Genomic DNA, 17,703 nt, shown 5'->3' with positions numbered 1-17,703 from the left:
CTGTCACTCTGAATAAACCTGGAACAGCACTCGTGACACACAGAATCTAAAGCTGCATCGTCCAACACTAAAAAGACATCTGCAAGAGGAAGGACACTTATTTCTAGCTTTTGAGAGTGAGCCAGCACACTCACTGCTCTGTGAGGCCACCACTGCCCTGTAAAAATTAGCATACAGCTGATGTTCTGCCCCGAGGGTGAAAAGAGCTGGCTAAAGGGCTTTGGTTTTAGGAGAAGGGCCCCACAGACTGAATTTCTCCACTCCCTCATTGTCCTCTTCATGTGAACTCCATATGTCCCCCTAGCGGCAGGTGTCACAGTGTGACCTCTGACCCGGCGAGCCACTTTTGTGGGTGAGGGTGAAGCTGTATTGTTCACAGGAGGCAGTTGTCTAGACTGTTTGGCTGCAGGATGAAAGAAAACAATGAGACCTCTTATTAAATATTGTACCTTGTGCTTGTGCAAAACACTTTTTGATAGACTTTTGGGTAGAGGTACATTTATCAGTGTGCTGCCATTATTAAAATATTTAAATATGAGGGAGAACTTTGTCAAGTAGAATTGAAGCAGCATTGTTTGCTGAAGTTGCATTTAAAGATGTGTGAAAGGATGAAAAACATCTAACAATTGTCGCTGTCTTCAGTTCATGGACTTCAGTCCCAATTAGGCTACTTTTGACAGCCACACAGACACTGATTCATCAAACTTAAAATGAAACAACAAAGACAAATCCTCACCAGTTCAATTTTCCTTCCCTAAGCTTGACACTAGACATCCAAACAGTCACAGCGCGTGAGCAAAGACGACACAGCCTGCTTGTAAAATGAACCACTGCGACGAGAAACTGAATCACGGTACAAGAGGGTCATTAAATAATGCTCTATTTATTTAGTTTTAAAATAGTTTCTTTTTGTTCTACAGACATAATTTCAAGGAAGTCAAGGACTTTGCAGAAGCAACAAAATAAACACCTTTTTTTTTGTTAATTTAAAATACTGACAATAAAATAAAACAAAATTAACAGAAGAGCAAGGCTAAATTACTGGTAATGAGGATAATATCTGACATGAGGTTAAAGATGTGACCAAACATGCTATGTGCAACCACAGTCGAGCATCACTGCCCTAATTTTCTACCAAACCTCTATCACTAAAGAGTCTTACTAACATTTCATAATTATCCTAAGGAACAGTAGCAAAATGGATTTTGCAAGCAGAAGTGGTCTGGTAAAGAGAATTATCATTACAGTGGTAGCTGAATATAGTGGAAAGAACTGGCCAAAGGAAAACAAAAAGAATCACATTATACTGAACTATACTGAACTGTATCTTGAGTTTGAAACAGAATTCATGTCATTCATTTCACAACAAATGCTTCCAAATGAAAAGATTTAGACTTACAGAGCAAATTTCAAAGAACAGACAGGAAGCAATTTTCAAACCGGGGCGACAAAACAAACTAAAAACAAAAATTCCATTTAGACTTTGGTTTAGTTCCTTGTATTTAGGATTTTCCCTTCCCTTCTGTGGCCAGCAGAAGTAAAATAATTTGATTCTACAATTCTCAAGCGTCACTTAAGAAGGTAGGGGTTATTGAATATGCAATAAAACAAATCTCAAGTGTTAAAACAGTGTGTCAAGTTGGATAATTGATTAAAAAAAAATGCCAACGTGGCTGTAGTACTGCATGAGAACAGAAATAAGACCACAGGGGAAGAGAGCAAGCATGCCCTGAGGATCAGGGTAAAAATAGTTCCTACAGTAAAAGACTCTTCTATAAACGCCCCACATGTGGGCACAAACTCAAAACCACTTTTACTCTTTTTATATGTGCGCTAAATTCACATCTATTATTAAAATATTTATTGTTGAGATAGCAAAATCCACTGCTCTGTAAGGTAAAAGAATAAGCTTTATACAATTCTAAAAGAAAATAGTGCACATTTCAAGGCATTCAGGCCATCTTGCGTTGCAGTATTCAGTGGAAAATACATTTCCTCAGTTGTTATAAAGGGGTCCCCAGAGGTTTAAAGGTGTTTGCATCCACTCAGGATAAGCATGCAAATAAGAAGTGCACCCAGTCAGCACTGCAGGCTCATACATTCACTAATAACTACATCACCTGGGACACTCTCAGACTCCGTGGCTTCCAACATAAAATGTGCCTCAAATCAAAAGATGCATCATTTCTATTAACAATAAACCACCACCACCACATATAGCACTGCTGTGGTGGAATTGAGTTGGGTTTTGTAGTGTGTTTGTAACAAGTGCGTTTGAACTCAAACTCTGAGGGAAATATACAACCAGTGGCATTCTGATTGAATAAGGGAAAAATCTGTAGCAATATGATAGTAGCAACAGAAACAAAAGCTGTAAATTTAATTCAAAAGAAACACTGGGAAATATGTATATATGCTTTCTGCTGAGGGGTTAATGCTCGATGAGAAGATCTCATGTCTCTCCATTAAATGTGAAGCAGCAGGTTAGTTTAGCACATGGACTGGAGACAGCTAGCCCTGCTCTGTCCAACTATTTCTTGGCTCCGAGGAGCTGACAGGCGACCAGTGGAGACTCTGGGAAATTACTGTGCCTGGCAAAGGAATACTCAGGCACATAACCCCCTGAAAACAGTGTGCTGAATTTGTTACATTTGGGTTTTTGTGTGGATTAATGTAAAACGTTAATTAGTGAGCCTTTCAGGTGGATTGTGTAACCTTTTGGCAGCGCCAGGCTAGCTGTATCCTCCTGTTTCCAGTCTTCGTGCTAAGCTAGGCTAAGGAGCGGCTGGCTGCAGCCTGATATTTAACTCCTGGCAAGAAAGCAAATAACATTATTTCCCAAAATGCCAAACTACTCCTTTAAGATAAACCAAAACCCTCCCTGACAGCACCAGAGCATAGGCTGCACCTATGCTGGACAGAATACAGTAAAGCAAAGCAATCAATGTAGACTGAACTGTGAAACCAGTGGTGAGACTTTTTGAAAACAAAACTGACCCTAGAGAGGTACAAAGCAAACCTTGCCATCAATCTATGGTCTACTGTGCAACAGGAAGTGCACCAGCTGCCCTTTTGGCTTGAGCGCAGGGAACGCAGATAAAAATGCCGAATCAAGTCTGAAAATATGTCGTTCAGAGTCTGTAGTGAAGCAGGTCAACAGCCATGACGTGATACTGACCTGCTCTCAAGCAGTGACTTGTTTTTCACTATACAGCTTGCAAGCACACAACTCAAAATGACAACCTACATCCGCTAACAAGGGGTAACTGAGGTATTAAATGAAGGTAGGATATTGCTATCATTAACAGATAAATCCCTCGTACATATGCTTCCACCTGCACTTGAAGTGCTGTGCCATTTTATTATAACTAAATTCAGCGCTGACAAGCCAGGATCAGGGAATCACATCAGTAGAATGGCTTTGATACATATGACTGTTTAACAGTAAGTTAAAAACAAACAGTGCCCTGGAGCAGGAAGAGTCCATGAGCCGTTTAAGGTGAGGCCGCAACTATAGGAAGGATTTCAGCCGTAGCATGGAGGCAAGGCGAGAGGGATGAGGAGGACGAGTGAGAGGAAGAAACAAGGAGTCTTCAGTGTACAAGTTGTTTAAAGTAGGTATTTGTGTCCGGCGTCCTCGTCCAGTGTGAGGTCCACCACTTCGGGAGGGGAAACCCAGTTGGGCTGAGGGGAAACAGTAGTCCAGAGCTGTGGCTGATTTGTGCTGTTTAACTGCTCCACTGAGTTCTCCTTCCAGGAGGACAGACTCTTAATCACCCCGCCGCATGGGTGGGCGCATCTGGATTCAGACACAAAGAAATTGAAAACGTTGAATTTATTTGTAAAAACAGGAAAGTGGGGGTGAATTCACTGCGAGTATAAAGAGCAAGCTCCCCCACACTGAGTCCTTACCGTGCTTTCTCTTGCACTCCGACTATTTCCACCTCACTGTCAGAGGAAGCGATGTTAATCTGGCCCTTGTTGTGCTGAGAACTTTCCTTGTGCGACAGCTCTGCCTCCACGTGGCCTGAAACAAATAAGAGGAACAGAGTCACGCACTGTGAGGAGGACCAGGGCGGTAGAGAGCTTCAGGCCTTGCTGACACATAAAGACTGCAGCTGCTTTGACACAGACAAGAAGGAAAACAATGATGACTCTGACACTTGTGTTTGAAAAGCTGACTGGATAGCAGGGACTGACACATTGGACAAAACAGTAACAGTGGACTTTATATTCATGTTTTGACAATGCCGGCTAGTCAGTTATAAAAGGTCAATTCTTTTGTCTTGAAGCAAGGCAGAAAGACTTCATAGCCCCAAATGCAAGCTGGTGGTGTGTGGGATGAAGGCAGTAGCACTTCAAAGGCGTCTTGCTGAGATTAATAAATCCGTTTCCCCCACATAGCACGTTGCTTACTGATGACACCCATGCCTCTAAATGTCCTGTCTTCACTGAGAGGAGTGGAAATTTATCAGTTTGGATTTACCGGGTTTGTAACTGACCTGAGATAGAGCTCAGAGCTCTTATACACCCAGAGTGAGCTGCCATATCCTGGCCTCTGTGTGTTTTTAGCTCATGCTTTATCACCGTGGGCCGGACTGTCTCCACACTCATACTCTCCTGGTTAGAATCAGTGTCTGAAATATCATAGTGACCCACTACTGGAGGCCCGTCTGCAGAAAACAAAGAAAACACTTCATTATTCAAATCATGCCTGAGAACAGTAAGACTGTCTGGAACAGAGGCTGGGCACTGCATCCATAGTCCTGCTAACTGCAACATCCACAATATACACAAGGAAACACACCCGATTTCCCAGATGCAAAGGTTTACACCGACATCTTTGGCTCATTCTGTTTGATAGCACTAGCTCTGCTGTAAAACATGAGCACATAGAGAAACCTCCCAGGTTATCATCGCTTTTCAAAGGTACGCTCGTGAGGTTTTACACTATAAGAGTGGTTGTGTCTGCAGTGCATTAATAAACCTTTTTCAGCAGCAGTTTTTTTCCTCTTCATTTATTGCTTTTAAAATAACAGCCATTCACATAAAAACGACACTATAATACAGTCATTACAAAACACTCTAAAATGATCTTACTCAGTGAATGAAATGTAGTGGGATAATAAAAGCCAAACAACAGAAGGATAACTCTGTGGAAGAACGGAACATGTATCTTTGTTCTACCCTGTAAAAGGAGTCCCTGGGAGAGACACACACTGCTATCCAGACAAGTCTGTGGGTGTGTGTGAGGGGGTTCGTCTGGACAGCATGTACTATGAGAGAACACAGCCTATGAATAGCTGATTGGGATAAAATAGGCAGGTACCAGGGTTACCAGAGAAACCGAGGACATGCCAATGTAAAGGCCATGTATTAAAGATAGAAAAAGGACTAATGTAAACCAGGATAGTCTCTTTGGTAAACAATGGACTGTCCTTAGTGTTGTTGCTAATGCACACAGTTTGTGATTGTATGCACAAGGCTCCCTTTATCGTATTGACAAACGAGTTGATTTAAAGGTAATTTCAGTTTTGAGAAATGCAGGACAGCAGGTGTTGGATCCATTTAGATCCAAAATAATTATGCACCATGAAACCAAAAAAATACCAATATTCACACAATTTGTAACAAAACCATTAGGCCAAGAGAAAACAACTAAATAGATAAAATGTACCATCAGTCACCATTTATCAGCACAAGCAAAGCTGCACCTTGCACACATGCTACTGATGAAAACTAATTTGGCCTTGCACATCCTATATACTAATCTAATCACATGCAAACAGGTGGGGAAACGATGCATCCAGCTTTCAGTTATGTAAAACTGACAGTCATAGGGCTACATATACACATACAGAAAATGTAACACTTTTTTTTAAACATCCTAACTATAAATATGATTAGGCCAAAGATTCCTTCATCAGTGTCCATGATGGTTAGATAGTGTTAGCAGTGTTAAGAACTGTGACACTATGGTCATCTACATCAGTAAAAGTAGTTTAAGGAGAGGTTTGAGGGGGAGTGCTTCCACCTCATAGACCACAGGATCTGAACCAGAAAAGGCCACTTGATCACTCAGATCAGTCAGGTTTTAGGAAATCAGTAAACATTGCCATGCACCTTACTGCAGCCGTTACTGCTGTATATTTGTAAGTTTGATGCCTGGGTTTTCAGTTTAAAGTCAAGCTGCAGAACACACAGTGCCTTGTGGAGACACAGGCCAAGCTGGCAGACCAGTGCAAATAAAAGATTAACTAGGCGAATATTATATGAGTGAAGATTTGAGGCTCTTGACATTGCAGCCAATAGCCACAACATAGGAACCCATGCCTTATCTGATGTCCATAATCTATACATAGTTTGCTAAAAATAAACATTGGGAGTCAGTCCTCCCTCACTAGTTTCTTGTTACTGCACAAAGGCAGCAATAGCAGCAAATGTAACAGAAAGGCAAACATAAAAAAAATTGTTAACACATCTAATCTATGTAATAGGATTTTAAAAAGCAAGAAATCATGTGGGTTAGTATATGGTGTTTATATTTATAGGCAAATCTGTATTTAAATGTTCTGATGTTAGTAAAGCTATGCCACCAACATAAAGGCTGTCACAAGATTTTAAAAGTCCTGAACCATGTACAAGCAAAGTGCAAACGGTTCAGGAGAAACAAGAGTAATGCAGAGTGTTGGACCTAATTTCTAAAGAAATAGTACTATGATGCTCTATCGTTCCCAGCATGAAGTCAGAATGACAAGGCACATGCTATTAAGCAGCAGCACCCCACCTTGCACTGTCACGATGGCTGCCCAGGTGCTGTAATACACATTCTGTATGAAGGACATAATGAGCTATTCTGTGTGTGTGTGTGTGTGTGTGTGTGTGTGTGTGTGTGTGTATAGCTGGTCAACAAAAACAAACAAGCCATACATTAAGCAATATAACAAGAGCCCTGTCTCAATAGTCTATTGAGATATGCTCCATGTCCGTGTCACTGATGCTGCAGAAATCAAACAGGTGAGTTGAATTTTTCAGAATGTCAAATCTCACAGTGATTCAGTGCCAGCAGATGCACTGGGCCTCAGGTCTGCACAAAGTCACGTTCAAATGACCAGCTCAGGCCCAGCTGCTGTTGATGGTGTGTCTGTTTAGTGACCTCACATCATTTACCTATTTATACCCATTGCCATGCTTTCTGCACCAACTAGTTCTACACTTGGTAAGATCAAAGTATGAAACAGCGAGGAGTGAAGTAGAAGTATAATCTAAACATTCAAGAGACCAGGGTCTGGAACACCTAGATTCCCATTCTGAGTGACCGCTTCAGGTAGGATGTTGTTATTGATCGGAGCGGGGGTGAGACTGTTGCTCTCTCGCGCCAACATGTAGGCAGCCATAGTCTCTGCAGACTCTGACGATGGCAAATAGGAACTGGGTGGGGATGGGCGTGCCCCCTGCTGCTGCCCCTCTAGGGCATCACTTGAGCGTTTGGACGAGTCGTTGTCCGAGTCGAGGTGTGCAAGCTTTTCCATCCAGATGCGGAAGCGCTCCTCAGTCTGGCGCTGCATCACAGCAAAGCGCGTCATGGCCTCCTCCAGAACACTGCCGATGCCGTTCCTGTCCCACGTACCGCTGTCCAGCAGCCCATGAATCTGGGCGCCCACTCTGGATCTCTCCGATGCACGTCTGAAGCCAGCTTTAAAGACATTGAGGCCAAGCCATAAGAAAATACAGTAGCACTTTCATGCTTCGGAGGTGGACTTTTGTATTAAAGAGAAAATGAGTTTGTTTTTTGGTTACGTGCAGATCGACTCTTTCATGCTGATGGACTACATCATGCAGTTGTAGCACTCAAATCTGTGTGCGGGATGTAAAAATGGTTGAAAACATCTAATGTAGTACGGATCCCTAATGTGAGGTAACTGGATGTCTTGGGCGACTGATTCATTGTGGTTTGGAAAATGTGTTAACTGGAGAGACTTTGAGGTAAATGCAGCCATTTCAGGCAAATTCATGACAACCTATGTTGAAGGTCAACAGATATGTCTAACTATATTTTCTGCAAAAACCTTGAACTTTGTAAACTATGAGGTAGGGTTAGTATCGACCACCTTGTATAATACCTGTATAGTGCTCTTGAACAAAAACCTCAGACTACTTCCACTCTAGAAAGACACTAAACAATAATTTATTAAACAAAAACCTTGACACGGCACAAGCTAAACTCCGAATTTAGAAAAAGATAGAAAAAGAAAAACTTACACCAACAGCAGCAGGCAGCAGGCCTGTAAATATCACCCTGCTCATAGCTATTTATGGAGAAATCAACTCACCCAAAAGACTTCTACAATCACCAGGAAATATTAGATTAACTAAGAGAAGAAACATAGGGCCAATGGGCTGACCACACTGTCAGTGTTTATTCTCTGTAGACTCTTCTGTGCCCGACTTTAGTCTACAGCATACACCCATCCTCAGTCAGAGATTTCTATGCATTAATATTTTCTAGTTGATGACATAAGAGCTATCTGACTCATCAAAGGCGCTACAGATTATAAAGTGGAGAACCACCTGTTTGCAACAGTAAAAAGCTTCAACATTTCCTGTGTAGGCAGAGTGAAGTGTGTGATAGACCTAAGGAATATTCAAAAGCCACAGGCAGAGACAGAAAAGCAGGATAAACTAAATGAGTCTTGCAACTCAAACTAGCACAGTGAGATCATACACCATTGTCTATTTACAGCAAAGGCTGAGGATATAAATGGCTCACTTGTTGAATTGCAGAACTCACAATATAGGTTAGATTAACACAACTGTTTATATCGTTCCATGAATTGAAGAAATGTCCACTAGACTTTCACAGCATGCAAACGATGAGACAAAGCTCCAACAGAACATATATTGTACTGCTACAAGTGACCGGACATAGGACTGTCTAAACATAAAGTCTAAATATCTAAAGGCAAGGTGAATGAAGACAGATGATGAGTGAGAAAACAACAACAAAAAGAAACAAAGAAAGTGATTGAAAAAACAAACACAAAAAAAGCATTGCTTATACTGATCTGACATTGCAAAGGCTTTGTAAAGCCCCATAACATCTTCTTACTATATGTTGAAAGTGAAAAATTTGGTTTGGGTTACCTGAAAATGTAAAACCATGCAGGCAGCCTTTAATTATTAGGCTCTGCTTTTCACACTGATGTCTAATCATCTTTGATCATCATAAGCCTTAATGTTTTTCTACTACTATGTAATACATTACATGGGATATCTAAGTGGCATTCTACTATTACCCTGGACAGTAGTAGTAGTAGTACTGAGATATAAGAATGTGTGGTGAACATTGGATGTTACCTGAAATATCTGTCTTGATTGTCTTGCTACCTCCTGAAGTGTCATCATCCTCATCCTCAGACGAGCTGGTGCTGGAGTCACATGTTAGCTCGCTGTCACTCGTACTGCTGTCCTGCAGCAGGTTATACTTCTTCCGTGCTGCTGCCTCTCGTTTTTGCCTCAGCAAACGCATTCGCTCCTTGTGTTTCTGGCTCCGGTGACCTTTAACTTTTGCCAGCTTGCCATTGGTTTGTTTTTCCTGCCCTCCCGCTGCAACCATCGTTGGCTGGCATCGGTTTTTCTTTGCAGCCATTGCATTAGGAGGCATCTCGCTCTCCGAACGTGACCGCCGAGACTTCCTCCCTCCCGCAGCAGATGTTTGCCTTCCTGTTGCCTGCCCAGGATCATTTGCAGCTTCCATGCTGCCCTCCTCCTCCTCTCCTACGCGAGGAGCAGTACCTTCTTCACCTGAGGAGAGTGTGTCTGAATCAGCAAGGTGGCCACTGGATGAGGGGGAGAGCATGCAGGGGTTTGAGGAGTCACTCTCATAGATATGATGAGATACAGGCTTGTCACTCCCCGTGGAGGCATGCTGGGACTCTGGGGAGTCTCTGCGGAGCTCCTTCATCAAGCATGGCATGGAGAGGAGACTCTGTTCGCCCTCTGTATTCAAGGGGCTGTCTGCCTCCTTTTCCCTTGGTGGCGAGCTGGTACTGGTGGTAGTCTCTGTTTTCAGTTGGTCATCCTGCTCTCCCTGAGCAGAAGTTGTGGCTGATTGCGCTTCATCAAGGCACTCTATGGGGCACTCAGCATCCACAAATTCCTCTGCCTTCTCTGAATCAGCCATCTTCATGCTAGTTGAGCCCAGAGCCCAAAGGTCCAACAAACATGGACCAATGTGCCTGGACAGGAGCTCACCTGCTGGAAGAAAAACATATCACTATTTCCTATTCACATTCTAAATTTGGGCCATTTGTGTGTCTGTGCCAGAGGCTTGAGAGCATGGGGCATAATATCTACTTGATTTTTTTCAAGGCAAACTTTCATTGCAGTAACAATTGTTTTAAACTGTGCTTTCACTCTGGCTTTCTGCATCTGAGATGAGTGCTTCAAATGCAATATGTGGTGTAGAAGATTGAAATTTCTAAACAGTAAGCATAAATACAAGGTCTTTTCCATTACTTCAATTCATCATTTAGCAGAATTAAATATACTGGACATTTGTTTCTGAAGATGCTCTGATCTCCGGCTCAACTACAATGGCAAACACTGGTGGCACATTCAAGCTATTTTTCCCTCCTTTCCAAACTCGCCGGTTTTCATCGTACTTTGAACATTTTGTACTGAGTTAACACGTTGCATAACTATTGACTGTTCACATATCAAAACGAACAATTACCATCCTTAATTTATGGGCAACAACTTAGCTAGAAATTCCCATTAATGACATTTCTGGTGGGCAATTAATGTTGGTTAGCTTCTTAGAGCACTGAACGTTACTTTTACTTTGGATTTTATTATTTTATTGACTCTTACGCAGCCTGAGATGACTTAGTGTAAGTCTATTAAATATGCCCAGCCACATTAAACTAACTGTGTATACAATTAGGGATTTAATGAATTAATCACTTTAGTTAGTTGTGTCTGTGGCTAGCTGAGGCTAACACAGGCTCGGATCCAGTCACTACTTTTAGCTGCGTAGTGAAGCTAACCTCGGTCATAACCTTAAACTCCACAAACTTGGCGAGAACAAGACAAGTCATGGGTAAATGTTCAGGTCGCAGTTCAGCTGCCTCGCAAGATTCTATAAATGGAAGCAGTATCTAACCACACTGAGGTGTAACAAGCATAATGTCAGCAGCTAACAGCTAACGTTATCTCAGTCAAAGCGATAGCCAACTTAGCATTTAAAATCGACTGCGCTAGGTGTAACTTACAGCGGCGTTAGTTGTTTTCTTCTTTTCCCAGTGTCAGACTTTTAGACATCTTCGGTAGTTTGTAGCCTCTTTGATTTATGATTCAAAAACAATGCACAGACGCATATACTTTACTTAATATCAACTTGGAAGAATTTGGATGTGTTTTGGCGCAGTGTGCTCGCACCTTCGCGAGCACTGTTAGCCGTTAGCCACTAGCTGTGTGTTTATTTTAAAATGTCTCCATCAGCCGTCTTTCACAAAAGCTACATGCGCCACTTCCGGCCTTTTCTTTGCGGTCGAGCGCCACCGTGGGTAGAATATAGTACTACAGGATGGGAAAATACCGCAGGACAGGGGCAGACAGCAGGGGGACAGAACAGTGGTGTATCCAATGGTCCAACACTCACATTACAGTTAAAGAGGAGTGCATGACGGTGTGTGCTGACCGTTGGTGCTGAAAAGTATCTAAGTACATTTACGAAATTACAGTGCTTAAATGCAACTCTGAAGTACCTGTACTAGACTTTAGTATTTCAGTTTTATGCTTCTGTACACTTCTAATCCACTATATTTTCAACGTATTATATACGGTAAATATGTTTGTATAAACATTAAAGTGCGGTTTAGACAATTATAGTACAATAACAATGACAAGGGCCATTAGTAACTTTTGCATTTGATACTTAAACTACATTTTGCTGTCAATACTCCAGTAAACGTTTAAATGCAGGACTTTTACTTGAAACGGAGCATGTTTACATCGTGGTATTACTACTTTTACTGGAGTAAGAGAATATAGTACTGACCAAACATTGTGTAACTCAGATTAACCTGCTGGGGGACTCCGTGGCAAAAATTAGCAACTGAATCCCAAAGAACATTTAAAGTATCAAATAGAGTTGAAATAAAGTTTTAATATATTTATTTATACGTATTCCATTGTTTCATCGTCTCCGTATGCATTATTTTTCTATGTTTTATTTGATGTTTGATAATTGAATGTCTTAATAGTAATAACATATGTATTGTAGTTTTTCTGTGTTATTTATTCATCTATTTCTAAATAAACATTTAGAAAAAAGTGAAATTAGAAAAGAAGAGGAAAATAAAGAAAGAAAAACAGCCAGTAAAAGATTTATTTTGAAGTACTTCCGGGTCACTGTGACCTTTCTACAAACCGCTGCCGTGTCCGCCATCCTTCTCTCTCCGCTCCGGAGCAGGACAGATTCGGTCGGACGCCAACATGCTGTCAGTACGCGTTGCTGCGGCCCTTGCCCGCACTCTACCTCGACGGGCTGGATTTGTAAGCAATTTAAAATTCTGTGTGTTTTCATTTGTGTCGACTTTCTTCTTAAAATCCAGACTTTATTCACATGAAAAAGCCGTGGCGGTGTTGTGCATGCACACGTCTTTGCACTGGAGGACACCGGGCCCTTCGCTGAAGTTAGGCTAGCTAGTTCCCACATTTGTAGCTGACAGACAGGAAGAGGCCGCCCACAGGACACTACAGCACATTATTAAGGATGATTAGATGATTAAATAGATTTCTGAGTTGTGTGTTATGGTGTCAATGCATCGTCAGTGGATGTGACCAAGCTAAAGTGCAGGAATGACGAATGTAATTTGGTATTGAAGGTCAGGTTTGCCTCACTCATGCATGCTAGCTTTCGCTGCAAATGCATTTGTCAGGCGAGGATTTGCGTAGTTGTTTACGTATTTATGCTGATGATATTATGGATATTAAAGGCAGGATTCTGGCAGGATATTATGCCATTCTGGCTTCTAACTGTTGGGACTATGACCCCTGTCACATAAGTAGCAATGTCCAAATATAGATTTTAGCTGCTGATAATAATTCCCAATGTAATGTGAATGGAAATATATCAAATGTATATTTAATAGTTTTCTGAACATAATGAATATTATGCAACCTTCTAGTTTGCAAATAGAAAAGTATCTTTCAGAGGAATGGATGAGAGGCTCAAACTGGGCCTATAATTGGGTCAGCTCTCTTACTGCTATGACAAAGTCACCTAGAAAGTCAATCAGTAATCATTAATTAGTCATATTTCTTCTCTTTGCTGTGTTTCTGTGTTTCTAATGTATCCATGCTAACATAAAGCATGGTAGAAATATTGCATGTACCTGGAAAAACTCACTAGGTTACTTGCAAAGAGCCTATCCTCTGTGGACAAGATGTTTGAAACTCCTCTCAGTAATAATGCAATTAAATCCATCAGTACCACAAACTACAGCCTCAGAGTTGAATCAGCACATCTTTGAAACAGTTTCAACAAAAGCTGAACATTACTATAATACAGGGCTGTCGCATTAGACTACGCACCTAATAACCTGGCAACAGATGTTATACTAGATTTTTGGCTCATTTGAATAAGTGATTAAATTGAAAATGCTCCACTTATCTGGATAAAACTGATCTCTTTACTTGTTCCCATTGTCTTAAAGGTATCCAAGAATGTTGCTGCAGCATGTGTAGGAGCCAAGAATCTACACACTGCCCGTCCATGGCTGCAGAAAACAGGTCAGTGTCTCCTTAAACCTGTATTGACCTACTGTTTGATAAAATTTAATTGGTAACTGTAATGCCAAATAGGGTTTTAAAACTTTTTAATTGGTGGACCTTCCTTAATAAACACTTCACTTACATTAAAGGCACCGCAGAGGTGTCGTCCATTCTGGAGGAGAAGATCATGGGAGCTGACACCAGTGCTGACTTGGAGGAGACCGGTCGCGTGCTGTCCATCGGTGATGGTATTGCCAGAGTGTACGGTCTGAGGAACGTGCAGGCTGAGGAGATGGTGGAGTTCTCCTCTGGTCTGAAGGTAAGACTGATGTGACACTTTTACTGCTACAGCTTGAATATTTGAGATGACTGGACTCAAATGTCAGTGATTGTACACGCTTGACCTGCCTGTGAATTATTTGCAGTCAAGGGTAATTAGCAAATAGCAATAGCTCTTCTCTCAGCAAGTTCTGTCAGCTTTCCCTACAGTAAAGTTCATAGCCACTGTGGCCACCAGTATAAGCCACTGGTTGTACTGTGTAGTGCCCACGTGTAAACATGAGTGATAGTAACTCTCTGTCCTTCTGTTTTCCAGGGCATGTCTCTGAACTTGGAGCCCGACAATGTTGGTGTTGTGGTGTTTGGTAACGACAAACTGATCAAGGAAGGCGACATTGTCAAGAGAACCGGTGCTATTGTAGACGTGCCCGTTGGTGAGGAGCTCCTGGGCCGTGTCGTCGATGCTCTGGGAAATGCTATCGATGGAAAGGTAAACAATGATGATAATAAACAGTACTTCCGTAGCGCAAGTCGTGCACAAAGGGTGCATATTCTTACCCATATTAATATTAATACAACTACTGATGGATTTTTTTCTCCACTATTTTCCTGACAGGGCCCCCTTGGCTCAAAGACCCGCAGGCGCGTGGGTCTGAAGGCCCCCGGTATCATCCCCCGTATCTCTGTGAGGGAGCCAATGCAGACTGGCATCAAAGCCGTGGACAGTTTGGTCCCCATTGGTCGTGGACAGCGTGAGCTCATCATTGGAGACAGGCAGACTGGGTGAGAGGACTCTGCTCAAAGTGAATAGTTGAACACAAGGCAGCATTTGATGTTCCTAGTGCCATTGAAAGGTTGTTACAGTCCTGTCTCATAAGTTCTGAGACAACCTGAGTTTTGTTTCCTTTGGTCGTTATAATGTGTTTATTTAAAGGCTTTCAGATGCACTAATGCACTTTAAGGCGGTGTAGTGATTTTTCTTTTACAAATTAAACCTGGACTTTATTGACCACAAAGCACAAGGCTGATTCCTAGTCCTTCTGTACTCAGGCATTTTTTTAAACAGGGTTTTTCCTCCTTCATTAAAAAAAAAAATCCCACCTACACAAGCACTGTTAAAAGGAAATGCCAAATTTGTGTTGCAGCAAAACTGCAATTGCCATCGACACAATCATCAACCAGAAGCGCTTCAATGATGGAACTGACGAGAAGAAGAAGCTGTACTGCATCTACGTCGCTATCGGCCAGAAGAGGTCCACCGTGGCTCAGCTGGTGAAGAGGCTGACTGATGCCGATGCCATGAAGTACACCATTGTGGTATCTGCTACTGCCTCTGATGCCGCTCCGCTGCAGTACCTGGCTCCTTACTCTGGCTGCTCCATGGGAGAGTACTTCAGAGACAACGGCAAACACGCCCTGATCATCTACGATGATCTGTCCAAGCAGGTGAGTTTATATTATCTGATTTTAACGCAGGAAAAACAGTCACTATAAATAATGCTAACAAAGGTAAAAGCTTGCAGATCAACCTAACCTTGTGTGGTCTTTCTACAGGCCGTCGCTTACCGTCAGATGTCCCTGCTGCTTCGTCGTCCCCCCGGTCGTGAGGCTTACCCAGGAGACGTCTTCTATTTGCATTCCCGTCTGCTGGAGAGAGCTGCTAAGATGAACGACAACTTCGGTGGCGGCTCCCTCACAGCCCTTCCCGTTATCGAGACCCAGGCTGGTGACGTGTCAGCCTACATTCCAACTAACGTCATCTCCATCACGGACGGACAGGTGAGCCTGTGACTCACTGACTTGTGTCACCTTTAATTAAAATCCTGAACCAGTCACTAAATTTTGTTCTGTCACTCAGATCTTCTTGGAGACTGAGCTGTTCTACAAGGGTATTCGGCCCGCCATCAACGTCGGTCTGTCTGTGTCACGTGTCGGATCTGCCGCCCAGACCAGGGCCATGAAGCAGGTTAGCCTTCTGTGTCATCACCCATCGCCCAGCTGTTATCACAATCAGTGCCTCTGATTCTGACTCGTTGATTTCTGTCCATCACCAGGTGGCTGGTACCATGAAGCTGGAGCTGGCCCAGTACCGTGAGGTTGCTGCCTTTGCTCAGTTCGGTTCAGATTTGGACGCTGCCACTCAGCAGCTGCTGAACCGTGGTGTTCGTCTAACTGAGCTCCTTAAACAGGGACAGTACTGTGAGTATTCACACTTAGCTTACCCTAAGCAGAAAATGTCTCCATTCCACACATGTTTTGTGAGTGCTTGTTTTCATCTTTCAGCTCCAATGGCTATTGAAGAACAGGTAACAGTCATTTATGCTGGTGTGAGGGGACACCTGGACAAAATGGAGCCTAGCAAGATCACCAAGTTTGAGAAGGCGTTCCTGCAGCACATACTGAGCCAGCACCAAGACCTGCTGGCAGCTATTAAGTAAGTTAAAGAGCCTCTGAGCTGATTTTTGCATTGTGATTCATATTCTGTGTGTATGTATTTTGTAACCAATCTCTTCCTCATTGCAGGGCCGATGGCAAAATCTCTGAGGCATCCGATGCTAAACTGAAGCAGATTGTGCTGAATTTCCTCTCCAGCTTTGAGTAAAGTGATGCTTTTTGATCTGGTTGTTTTCATGTTTGCAAAGTGCAGCGTCATTATACTTTCTATGAACTTACACAAAAATTCAAGTGGCACTTGATCTTTAATGTACAGATATCTCATAACAGAGAATAAAGTATTCCAACTAGTTGAATTGATCTCCTCTTATTGTGTTTGGAGAACTGATATAAATTAATTTACTTACGTTGTCTAACGCTACAAATTGCAGTTCCTACTCATCATAATAAAATTAGTGAAACCAATGCTGATAAGAGCACAGCCACACCTCTAGACTGTTTTTAACATCTAGTTTGTCATTTGTTGAGCAGAACAGTAAACAGTAGTAGTAACAGTAAAGAAGCTATCTTTCTTCTCTCCTTTATTTTTTAAAATGTGTTATTAGTGTACAACATCTGTCAGCCTCATTCTTGCAGAGGTTGCTGTGGTTATGGCTTTAGACTCTAAGTTCCAGTGTGAGGGTAGTGATGATCAAATCTGAATAGTATAATGCTCAAATACACTTTTTTTTTAATGACTGGGTTGAGGCATTCTGCACTGCACTGAGAAAGAAGAAATTAAATGAACATGTTTTTGCTTGTTTACCAAAGTCTGTTCTATACCAGGCTGCAGCCACTGTACTTACTTTTTCCTCTATATTTATGGCAAGCATCCATCAAGTTAAATCGGGTTAAGTCTCATGATATTTATCACAGTGCAGTGTAACTACAGTGAAGGCTTGTTGTAATTAGTTTTCTACTTCCGTTTGTATTTAAACAGGGTAAAACACTAACACCAGCCACACACCAGTGCCCTCTTCTGGTGAGGAGTGGTACGAGACATCCAAATCAGAAAAATCTTAAGCATCAACTTAAAAACACAAACATGTTTCATGGTACAGGCCAGTACCAGTATTTTTTTTTTTTTAAGTAATATTGCCTAAACCCATAAATATTTTGTCTGTTTTGCACTGAAAAATTATTCCTTAACACTGTATCTTGTGTGAAAATAATTTTATTGATTTCACTGGAAAGATGAAAGTAATAATCACT

The 17,703-nt window shown here is 42.0% G+C and overlaps 2 protein-coding genes across 5 annotated transcripts; one reads left to right on the top strand and one right to left on the bottom strand.

The window, feature by feature from the left end:
- Positions 1–863: 863 nt before the first annotated feature.
- On the bottom strand, positions 864–11,468 carry c19h18orf25 (chromosome 19 C18orf25 homolog). 4 transcript variants are annotated; one of them, XM_041960316.1, is made up of 5 exons: positions 11,274–11,468; positions 9,358–10,257; positions 4,503–4,673; positions 3,913–4,027; positions 864–3,799 (listed from the first exon to the last, which is right to left on the bottom strand). In XM_041960316.1, exons 2-5 carry the CDS (start codon positions 10,187–10,189, stop codon positions 3,610–3,612), a joined length of 1,308 nt encoding a protein of 435 aa, XP_041816250.1. In that variant the 5' UTR covers positions 10,190–10,257; positions 11,274–11,468; the 3' UTR covers positions 864–3,609. The 4 variants fall into 4 exon arrangements, with proteins under 4 accessions (XP_041816250.1, XP_041816251.1, XP_041816253.1 ...); XM_041960317.1 differs by having other exon boundaries at positions 9,358–10,254; XM_041960319.1 differs by lacking the exon at positions 4,503–4,673.
- A 963-nt stretch (positions 11,469–12,431) lies between these two features.
- Positions 12,432–16,808, top strand: atp5fa1 (ATP synthase F1 subunit alpha). Its single transcript, XM_041960013.1, has 11 exons — positions 12,432–12,558; positions 13,722–13,797; positions 13,929–14,098; positions 14,375–14,548; positions 14,675–14,841; positions 15,204–15,504; positions 15,613–15,837; positions 15,917–16,024; positions 16,113–16,257; positions 16,342–16,492; positions 16,582–16,808. Exons 1-11 carry the CDS (start codon positions 12,499–12,501, stop codon positions 16,658–16,660), a joined length of 1,656 nt encoding a protein of 551 aa, XP_041815947.1. The 5' UTR covers positions 12,432–12,498; the 3' UTR covers positions 16,661–16,808.
- The last annotated feature ends 895 nt before the right edge of the window (positions 16,809–17,703 follow it).

The sequence above is a fragment of the Chelmon rostratus genome, chromosome 19 (genome assembly GCF_017976325.1).
Source record: "Chelmon rostratus isolate fCheRos1 chromosome 19, fCheRos1.pri, whole genome shotgun sequence".
NCBI lineage: Eukaryota > Metazoa > Chordata > Actinopteri > Chaetodontiformes > Chaetodontidae > Chelmon > Chelmon rostratus.
This window is presented reverse-complemented; position numbering and strand designations above follow the sequence as displayed.